Here is an 11,257-nt window from a genome sequence, read left to right as displayed (position 1 = left end):
TAATAAATGAATATTACTACTGTGGTGATATCCGCAGCAGGCTACAAACCGTCATATCGCCACAATGGCCTAGTGGTATTGACTGCTGCCATAGGATTTATTCGTCATTTTATATCAGTGGTTCGAATCCCTCTTCAGAGGCACTTTTTACTGCATTTCGTTGTCTGAATCTAATCTAAAATCTCATCTAAAAAAGTATTGTAGGCTATAAAATTATGGTGCAGGCTAATTTACAAGAACTGACACGATTACAATGGTGTTTGAAACCTTTGCATGAAATCTTCGGTTAAATGTAAAAAAAAAAAAAAATGAATGACTTAGTGTAAAAAAAAAAAAAAATGAATGACTTAGTCAAGTCTCGAACTCACAACCATTGGAACTCGAGTCCGCAGCCTTAACCACTACGCCAGCTAGACCGCTGTCATGACGGCAATGCAAGTTGAGACAATTACCTTTTTTTTTTTTACACTCTTTTCTTTATCTATCTATCACACTTTCAAAATATCAAGTTATCTATCACACAATCAAACTATCTATCGATCGATCACACTTTCAAAATATCAAATTATCTATCTATCACACAGTCAAACTATCTAATCTATCTATCTCATGTGAAGTGGGAACTAATATTTCCTAAAAGACACATGAGGAACTTTCGTTCAGGGTTTAGTTTCCGCCTGTGAGCCTTTTTTGACGCACGGATGACTATAGCCTGTGTTTTAGCCTGGTCGGGACCAGGCTAATTATATCTGACTCAGAAGGAGCTCAACCAAGCAGCGAATTATTTGAGCCACATTGATGGCACCGAACGCAAGCTAACATTTCCGAGGCTTAGAACTTTATCGAGGCTTAGAACTTTATCGAGCTTTGTGGAATATGGCCCTGGTCATTTGGTTTAGAGAATTGGCTTTTGTGTTTTAGCAATTGGGAAAAACTGTAAAATAGTTCAAATTGTAACGCCTCGTCCACATCACAGGCAATATCTTCCCTTGCCAGACATCGAGGGAAGAAGCGCCTTGAGTGCTTTATCCATCCCTGAATCGCACCCACAGCAATTTCATCACATGCCTCTTCCATAGCCTGCACATGAGGCATGCGCACAAAGGGCTGCCGGTCGTATACCTGCCACCGCCATGCCGAAAAGAACTCTTCTATGGGGTTCAGAAATGGTGAGTATGGTGGGAGGTATTGCACGAGAAGAAAAACAAAAAAACTAAAATGTAGGGCTTGGACAATGCAGCCTAAAGATATTTCCCCGACGGTAAAGTATATTGTACAGGAAACTTGTACAGTTAGTGTATGATATCAACCATTCATGAAGTAAACAGGTGTCATACAACTGATGCACTATGACATGGGGTGTACTACATAGTGTGAAATACATTTTCCTCCAGTCTAAATGTCCGGATGACAGAGGCGACAGTAAAACGGCTCAAGTTGGGATGCACTCTCTGTCCAGCCTCTCGCATTGTCAGCCCATGGTTGATGACATGATCAACTAAGGTTGCGCTGCTAGGATCCTGATGAGGGTGCGCAAACATGATCACATCACCGATCACCCCCATCCTCAAATCACTTCACTGGCTCCCCGTCTCCCACAGAATTGAATTCAAGGTCTCCCTCCTCACCCACTAGTGCATTCATGGAACTGCCCCCCCCCCTACCTCAAGGATCTCCTCCATACCCCTCAGACCTCCTCACGCACCCTCTGTTCTACTGCCACCAACCTCCTCAAGACCCCCAGGACCAAGCTCCGCACCATGGGAGATCAGGCTTTCTGCTCGGCTGCTCCCAGGCTGTGGAATGCTCTCCCTGACCACCTAAGGGCACCACAGTCTTTGGATGCTTTTAAACGAGGCCTTAAAACCTACCTTTTTAATAGAGCCTTTTATTAGCCTTTTTAAATTTGAAATGTTTTATTGTTTTATCTTCTTGTTTTTAATTGTAGCACTTGAGATTCTTTATGTAAAGTGCTTTACAAATAAAATGTATTATTATTATTAAGGTTGCTCTGATTTCATTTGAAAGTTGTTGTCTTGGCAAACTCAACAAGAAACCAAGTACCGTGCCATTCCTTCACAGACAGGGAAGGAGAGCCCAATTTCCCCTCCCTAGAGAAACTCAGCCATCCCAACATGGGTTTTGGCCCCCATTTCCCCCCAGAGGAGAGACATGAGATGACAGTCATGGCCTGCACAGCTGAAGTCAATTCACTAATCACCCAGCAGCTCACCTGAACAATCACCACTCCCTATAAAGGGCAGTCTCACAGTTCAACAAACACACTGTGATAGGAACATGTACTATTGCAGTGCTGTGCTCAAACCAACTGTTACAGAGACCAGAGTGGCTGACGGTGAGATGACTTGGCTGTGTGTTGTTGTTTGTTTGATATCTTGGATTTGTTTGATAGCAAATTGGTTGCTGTTGGGTGTTTGATATCAAGTTCAGTTTATGGTAAAGTTAAAAGGGCGGTACATAATTTTGGGAAAACTATTTCATTACTTGTAAAAATGTTTCATTGCATTGTAAATTCCTTCATATTGTTTCTTAGCCGCTTATTTGTGTTTATACCTTTTCAAAGGTTTTTCACCTGCTACTACTACTGCTAAACTTATAAATCTGATGAAAAAGAGACAAAATTAAGTCCAAAAATAAAAGGAGAAAGATAATTACTGTCTGGTCATTGGATGCAGAAAGAGTGGAGTCCCAGTGAAACTCTGGTCAAACGGTCAAAGCCCTTTCAAGTTAGGGGAAGCACAGAAACCACAGATAACTTGACGGTTGTCTTCTTTGACCATGACCTCCTCTACCAGCTCTACTCCTACCTCTCACTTTTCCTCCCCTCTTATTCTCACCCTCCCTCTTCCTCTCTCTACAACGTCTTCCATTGTTGTTGTAAAAAGAAAGGTGCTGTCACGCCCTCTACCTCTAGTGCCTCTCTCTCTCTCTTTCCCTCTCTCCCTCTCTCTCTCTCTCCCTCTAATTGGCAGGAGTGGCTTCAGGTGTGCGTTTTGTCCGGCTGTTCACAATTACCTCATCGTTAGCCCTGCATAAAGACCCGTTCCAGCCTTCACTTCTCTGCCAGATCGTAGCTTCAGCTTACCGTAAAGATACGCTTCCAGCTCCCCTACCTATTTACTACCCTGCCTGTACCTGCCTCCTACTTACCCCTGCTTTGCCTTTACCCCCCAGTACCCCTGCCGGACTCCTGCTACCTGCCCTCCTGCCTGCCTGCCCTACCTGCCCTCTTGCCTGCCTGCCCTACCTGCCCTCCTCCTACCTGCCTGCCTGCCCTACCTGCCCGCCTGTCCTACCTGCCCTCTTGCCTGCCTGCCCTACTGGCCTGACCCCTGCCTGCCTAACGACTACTCTTCCTGCCTAAGCCCCTGCCTGCCTGCCGACTACCCCTCCTGCCTAAGCCCCTGCCTACCTGCCGACTACCCCTCCTGCCTAACCCCCCTGCCTGCCTGCCGACAACCCCTCCTGCCTAAACCCCCTGCCTGCCTGCTGACTACGCCCCCTGCCTGACCCCCCGCTTGCCCTACGACAATTCTCTACCCGTACTAAACGCCTGGAACGGCTAGAGGAGGCGGTTGTGGAGATGAGCAAATACTTTAAGAGACTCACTTCCACGGTCATCGGATCCGACACCACTCACAGCCCTCCTGCTCTTTCCCCTGGTCCTCCTATGCCCGTTCACGCACCGTCCCACTCTCCACCCACGACTCCACTCCTCCACAGCCCTCAGACTCAGCACTGGGTCCCCCCAGGGCTGCGTGCTAAGCCCCATCCTCTACAACCTCTACACCTACGACTTCACCCCCGTCCACCCCAGCAACTCCATCGTAAAGTTTGCAGACGACACCACCGTGGTGGGATGCATCTCGGGGGGGGACGAGGCGGCGTACAGGGATGAGGTAGAGCAACTGAGCAAGCTGTGCAAGGTTAACAACCTGCTGCTGAACAAGTCAAAGACCCAGGAAATCATCGTAGACTTCAGGAGGAAAAAGTCCGAGATCCAGCCCCTGCTCATCGACGGAGAGAGCGTGGAGAGAGTCTCAACCCTCCGATTCCTGGGGATGCACATGCGGGATGACCTGACCTGGAAGGACAACACAAAAGCTAACATCAAGAAGGCACAACAGCGGCTATACACCCTGAGAGTCCTCAGGAAGGAACACAGCAAGCAGGAGATACTGGTGACCTTCTACCGCGGCGCAGTGGAGAGCATCCTCACCTACGGCATCTGCAACTGGTTCTCCAGCTGCACAACAGCGGAGAGAAATGCGCTACAGAGAGTCGTGAGAACAGCACAGAAGATCACCGGCGCCCCCCTCCCCTCTCTGGAAGAGCTGTACAACACACGCTGTCTCAGGAAGGCCTCCAAGATCTCCAGGGACCCGACACACCCTGGGTACGAACACTTTACCAGGCTGCCCTCGAAAAGGCGGTTCAGGACCCTGGCCGCAAGGACAAACAGACTGAAGAACAGCTTCTACCACAGGGCCGTCCAGGCCCTGAACACAGCAAAGACCTAGGTTCTGGGCCCTGGACAGTCTGGACGGATTGATGGCAGCTGCTGGACTGAAAATCAGGTGTAGTGCTGAGGCACAAACATGTACATTTCAAGCCTGCAAACTGCGACACTTTAAATAAATTTGAAATAACACTATTGTGCAATATGACAACCATAGTCGTCTCTGTACAGTATAGTATAGTGGATAGTGTACATAGCCTTTATTTATGTAAACCAGCTCCTTCCCTTGTGATTTTTTTTTTTATTTTATTTTTTTTTTTTTCTTTCCTAACACCAGGGGAGCCACCCCTCCTAAATGTCGTTGTTTGGTACCTGTACTGTAGCAATGACAATAAAGACCATTCATTCAAATCACGGAGCAAGCCATAGGTCTTTGGACCAATCAGACTCAACAAAGCAGGCACTTTCTTATTATCTTCTATATCGTTGACAATAAAGTATTGCTCCAGGGCAGGCGTTCTGTGTAAATTGCCCAACTTTCTTGAGTTTCATCAAACACGTCAATTTTACCGATCTGTGCAATCTTGCCTGCGAGTCTCCGGGCCTCGTTAACTTCGGGCTCTACCTTTCAGCCGCCGACGCCTCTTCAAACCTTTCACCGTCGGAATCAGACAGTAGTAGCCTAACTGTCTCGCACACAGTGAGCAAGTATCCTCGTCGCCATTTGTAGTGTTTTAGCTTCTATAATATACTGTAGAATAAAGACAGAGAGGTGCTACGTTTGGTTTACAGCTTTAGTGGTTAGAACACGGTATCCGGTTAAGTCTGACGTCAAAAGTGACGTTTAGCCATTTCCGGGTCCTAACCAGAAATTCTCCGCACCAGAGTACCGGTAGAATGACCGTTTAATCATTTTTTAGACTCGGATCTATTCATACAACAAGGGACACAATACTTTCCCGTTCTCTCCATATTGTCAGGGTATTTGAGCCTCGGAAAAGCGCTATATAAATATAATTTATTATTATTTCGGCATTTCGAAGACAGAACATTTGAAAAAACTGTAATAACAGAGCCTACTTTGCAATGGATTCGGTGAATAATCCCCACTACTACCTAGTTAGCGGAGAGTAGTGGGGATTACTCACCGAATCCATTGCATTGCAACGTTTTGACTTGACTAGCGAGTGTGTCATTGATTTTCAACACCACTGAATTTTTCTGAAAAAAGTCTGAACATTTTGATTGGTTGGCGACTTATTCTCGGTTTCACCAGCTGCTGTCACATATTATTGATGGCCATTAACAAAGGCAATCAATGTAGAAAGATAGGGCTGACAGAAAAGCAGAAAGCTGTCTGTGTGGACACCGCAGGCGTGAGAGCCGCAGCAGCTCCGCGACGCACATGCGCTGATGAGGTGGAGGTAGGCAATTATGGCCGAGATGTTCTGCTGTAAAAAGCGCAATGTAAATAATATAAAGATAAGTCATTCATTCATCAAGCTGATTGGGAAATACACATGACATCCACGGGTTGGCTACGATGATGCAGACTTTACAACACGCCTGATGCAGAGAGTAAAGCTTATCTCTCCTCCTCTTAACAAAAACACTGGTGGCTCTGAGATACCTTAATAGATTTCCCGGAGGTTGGTTTCACACTACGAAAATATTATTAGAATCCAAAATGAATATAATAAAGTAGCCGGCTGGAATTAAATGAGTAGACGGCTGTATGGCCAACACTCTTTTTGGGTGTCTCCAGTGCCAGTCCTTCCTTTGACTACATTTTACATTTACATTTTTGGCATTTAGCAGACGCCTTATTCCAAAGCGACTTACAATCAATACATTTGAATACTAAGCATGTGAATCATCAGTCCACAGAAGAGTATCCAGCTCAGGCCCGGGGCCATTGATAGAACGAAAACCTTCTCCTATCACCTTCTTCTAAAACCTAGTTTTTTGTTTTGTTTTTTTACACGGGAGAAACAGAGAAACAGTAGGGGAGGAAGGGGTTGGTCGTCACTCGTCACACGGGTTGGTTGTCACACTCATCATATTTCGGCCACTAGGTGGCGCTGTCGCGAAATGTTGGTACTGAAATGTTCACCCCGAGATCAGGATTCAGCTCCATCTTCTTCTCTGGATATAAGACACTTCAACTTGAGGTGAGAGGACGTTTTGTGTTTTTCATGTCAAATTGTAAATATTCAGCACTTCATTATTTTTCTTCTATGCTTTTACACAATGGGTTTATAACAAAACAATTATTACCATTACAAAGTATAAAGGGAAAGCTATAGATTAGATTGTTTCTAGCTAGCTAGCTAGTTGTTCAATGGTTGTTAGCCCTGTTGCTAGCAAGAAATTCCAGTTGGGGTTGGTCGTCACATTCTATTTGGGGTTGCTTGTCACATGTGTTATAGGCCTAAAGATTTTTTTAAAAATGTTTTATTGTTGGTGTTATGTTAAGATGTGTTAATATGTGTTAAGTTGATGTTAAGTGATGTATTTCACTGAAATTAAACTATTAAATTCAGTTCTGAAAATGTTCATCTTTTTCAAAAATCCATTAAAATAACATAACAACCAACCCCATAGTGTGTGACAACCAACCCCACAATGGGGATGGTTGTCACAAGTGCACAACACGTATTTGACGGTCCGCATCTTCTGAACAGAATAATCTTAAGGAGAGTAAGGGCACTCCATTACTACCTGACACTTCAGACTTCCTTTACACAGGAAATGGAATCTATAAAGGATACAGTTTGTGAGGGATTCAAATAACAGTAAAAAGTGTGACGACCAACCCTGTCCTCCCCTACAAGGGGGGCAATAGAAGTTATTAGGGACACAGTAGAGGGGAAAGCGGGTGTCTTTAGGAGACGTAGTGCTGAGGGGCAGAAGATGTCTCAGGAGGAGCAGTTAAGGTGTAACCTGAAGAGATGCGTCTTCAGTCTACGACTAGTGTTTTATTAGTACTCAGGTTAGACATTTACATTACATTTAAGGTTAGGATGTATTTCCTCCCGGGGTCATAGTCCTTGAGCATTACCACAGGTTTGGTAGAGAAAAACACTGCGCTCACTGACAATGCTCTTCATTGAAACTTCCTCTGAGCTGTTGATACAGAACTTCTCATGGTGAGCTGTTTGTAAATAGCCTTTTTGTTTTGTCTTTTTATATCATATTATGGCATTTTCATCTAGTGTGGGTAACTCTTACTATAAAAAAGTGATAGAAGCGAGAAGTTTGGTCAGTAAATTAGGCTACTTTTATCCTGAAGGCATGTCATAACACATTGTCCTTGTCTTCATGTAAGCAATATTGTATTAGCCTACTTAAAGTCTTCTAGATGGATCATTTTGGTAACCTTTTATTTTACAGTCCCAAACTAACCTACTAACAACATTGTAACAGAGCAATTACATAATAATTACCTTGACTAGAAAGTGGCAATTGTTATAACCAAGAAGTTACCAATTTTGTTGAATAATTTCAAATAATTACCAGAAAATATAAATGATTACCAATACATTTCACTTTAATTAACAGATAGACACCAGTGTTAAAAGAGCAATCTGTAATTAGGTCATCAATGTTTTGACTTTCCCCTGGTCTTTAGCCTTTCTCCACTGCCAAAAGTACCTGTGCCATTTCTGCTACCCGTGCCGGTTTTAGTTCTTGTTCGGGATGGGTAGCGAAAGGTACCAAAGGTACTTTTTTGCCAGGCTGCGTGTGACGTGTGACGCTGCACACCGTTGATTGGTTAATGGAAATCGTCATCCCATGTTCATAGATTTCTTTGCTAACCGCCATTTTTAAATACCACAACAGATTTCGCTCTCGGAAAATGTCACTTACTGTTTCTGTAATATCTTATGATAACCATCTTATTATCTTAGTTTAATGTCATTTCAATGCATCATAGAACTTTTATTTACAACAAACATAACAAAGAAATTGCTATTATGGTGATGTGCTGTGCCTATGCTGTTCCTCAGTCCAGCGCACTTCATCATCCCCCTTCTAAAACTGCCATCTCCCCTTTTCATCCCTTATGTCATTTTATCAATGAACATGGTATTACTGTTATTTCAACATTTAAGCCTCTTTCACACATAGTTCCCTGTAACTTCAATGGAATCCCAAGCTGTGCCGTCCAGGCATTTTCGCCGTTCACTCTTGAGCCAAATGCCGGTAGATTCGCGTCTTGCTCCCTTTAACACATGTCGGCGATTCCCTGGTTGCGAGATCTAAACTACTAGATCTACTAAACTGAAAGTGGCAAGTAACAGGCACGTAACATCCATATGCTGTATAAATAAATATATTTGACTACCAGCAAGACAGCGCAGCACTCGTATCTATAACAAACACGGAGATTGTATGAGCCCCGCGTCATTCCAATGAGAGCGTCAAGCACAGCCTTTCCGTAGAAATACATAGCTCCCTGTCTAACGTTATAGTATATCTAACGTTACATGTTTTAAACGAAAACAACCCGCAATCTAATCCGACCAGTTGTTATTATGTAATATTATCGATGGATGTGCCTTTTTTAATGGAGAGCGGATGACTGGATGTGAGCATGTAATTGACTAATGCCGTGCCGTGAACGCCATGAAAATACATCTGCGCTACAACTAGAACTACTAGATCTACTAGAACTGAAAGCGGCAAGTAACAGGCACTTAACGTTACATGTTTTAAGGCTGATCTGTGCATGATAGTGCTGCATTTTGACATCATTCTTATCGCATTTCCCCCCCATTGAGCTGTAAGCGTCACTTATTAAAGTGAAGTGCTCTTATGACACGCAACTCCTCCTACAGTCCCGGGTCGCTCCGGGTCTGTTGTGTATAATGGAGAAGCGTTTCTGAAAGTACGGCACGGGTAGGATACAAATGCGTGCCGTGCCGAGCCGTACCGGGCTGGTCAATGGAAAAGCGCCATTTGTGTCCATTTTCCACCTTTGTGTCTCTAAGAGAAATTGGGGGTCAATCCAAACCTCTTCATAATTTGATAAAATCACAGCTAGCCCCTCCTCATACAGGAAGTGTCTGTGTTTGGCTTGGACCTTACCTGAGGGCATGACTGTTAACTATGTATGAATATCCCTGTCCCTATGTCATGACTTTTCTGAGGAGAGTTTGACTATCAGACGTCTCAAAACTGTCCTCCTTTTGCAAAAGAGAATTAAATACCTTTCCTATACAATCTGAAGAAGGCAGGCTGCCTTGTTCTATTTTTCTATTTAGATACTTAAATAATTCTACTACATACCCCATTAAATAGAGCTGCAAAATAAAATATTAACAACATTTATTTTGTGTCCCCAATATCTTATTTCAGTTTTCCACAGAAAGATATTTTCATATTTCATGTCATATTTTCTCTATCTATTTACAGAGCAAAAGATGGCAACAACAACTTCCAAGAGAAATATTCTTCTACCCTTAATACCTGCTCTTGGGGTGTGCTCATTTATATTATTTTTCATTTACTTTGAGCCACCATCTACAGTATGTCCATCCAGATTGCGGTCTATAGAACTGGAAAGTGATTCCCTGCCAACCAAGGAGCCAGAGAAGCCTATTGTGTTGCTGTGGTTTTGGCCACTGGGACGAAGGTTTGACATTAAGGACTGCAGTACATTGTTCAACATCAGTAGTTGTTTGTTGACAGATGATAGATCCCTGTACAACAAAGCAGATGGAGTCATTATCTTTCACAGAGATATCTATGCAAATTTGCAAAACCTGCCCCAGTCTCCACGACCCCCTTTTCAGAAATGGATTTGGTTTCATGTTGAATCACCAACTAATACAGATAAAATACCAGGCCTAGAAAATCTGTTCAATCTGACTTTGAGCTATAGACGAGATGCTGACATTACAGTGCGAAATGAGTTGACAGCTGTGAAGACAGAGATAGATAGTGAGTTTGTCCTGCCTGAGAAAGATCAATTAGTTTGTTGGATTGTGAGTAACAATAATCCTGTAACTGGTACAGGAAAGAGAGCAGGGTTTTACAAACAGTTGGTCAAGCATATAAAGGTACATGTCTTTGGTGCTGCTTTTAGAGGCACTCCTTTGAGTTATGAGGACTATTACTCAACTATTGCTAGCTGTAAATTCTACCTTGCATTTGAAAATTCAATCCACAGAGACTACATTACAGAGAAGGTGAATGGACCACTTGTAGCAGGAACTGTACCAGTGGTATTGGGCCCACCAAGACAAAACTATGAGGAGTTCATCCCAGCCAATTCATTTATTCACATTAATGACTTTCCTGACACTAAGGCACTGGCTGACTTCCTCCTCCACTTGGACAAGAACAATGAGATGTACATGCACTACTTCCTGTGGAGGAGATACCTCAAAGCCAAGCCTCACCTCTTGACACTACATAATGAGTTCATCCAACCTATCTGTTACGCCTGTGATTACATGGCTAGAGACAAAGGATACAGTGTTGTCCACAACCTTTACAAGTGGTACTTTGGTTGAGCATATTTTTTTTATATAATTAGCCTGTTTGAACCACATTTTCATGTCCTAAATTGAGTCATCTACCATGCTACCTTAGTATTGGAAACTAAGAGCATCCATTAGAGAGCAAAGAGAGAGGAGAAAAAATAAAACTGTAGATTTATTTACTGTAGATTTGAGATGTTGTGGGGCCGTTGTGCAGTACTTATGTGTAGGCATTTACCTGTGATACTAAAAGAATAAATCAGAGTCAACAAAGGAAGTTGCAGGATTT

At 43.4% G+C, this 11,257-nt stretch overlaps 1 protein-coding gene across 1 annotated transcript; it reads left to right on the top strand.

The window, feature by feature from the left end:
* Positions 1–9,906: 9,906 nt before the first annotated feature.
* Positions 9,907–11,001, top strand: LOC308152488 (4-galactosyl-N-acetylglucosaminide 3-alpha-L-fucosyltransferase 9-like; the record flags this gene model as incomplete). The annotated part of the gene is made up of 1 exon (XM_080525481.1): positions 9,907–11,001. The coding sequence occupies one exon, from the start codon at positions 9,907–9,909 to the stop codon at positions 10,999–11,001; it is 1,095 nt and encodes a 364-aa protein (XP_080381607.1).
* Positions 11,002–11,257: the final 256 nt, after the last annotated feature.

This window comes from Nansenia antarctica, assembly GCF_963989245.1.
Source record: "Nansenia antarctica genome assembly, chromosome: 3".
Classification (NCBI taxonomy): domain Eukaryota; kingdom Metazoa; phylum Chordata; class Actinopteri; order Argentiniformes; family Microstomatidae; genus Nansenia; species Nansenia antarctica.
This window is presented reverse-complemented; position numbering and strand designations above follow the sequence as displayed.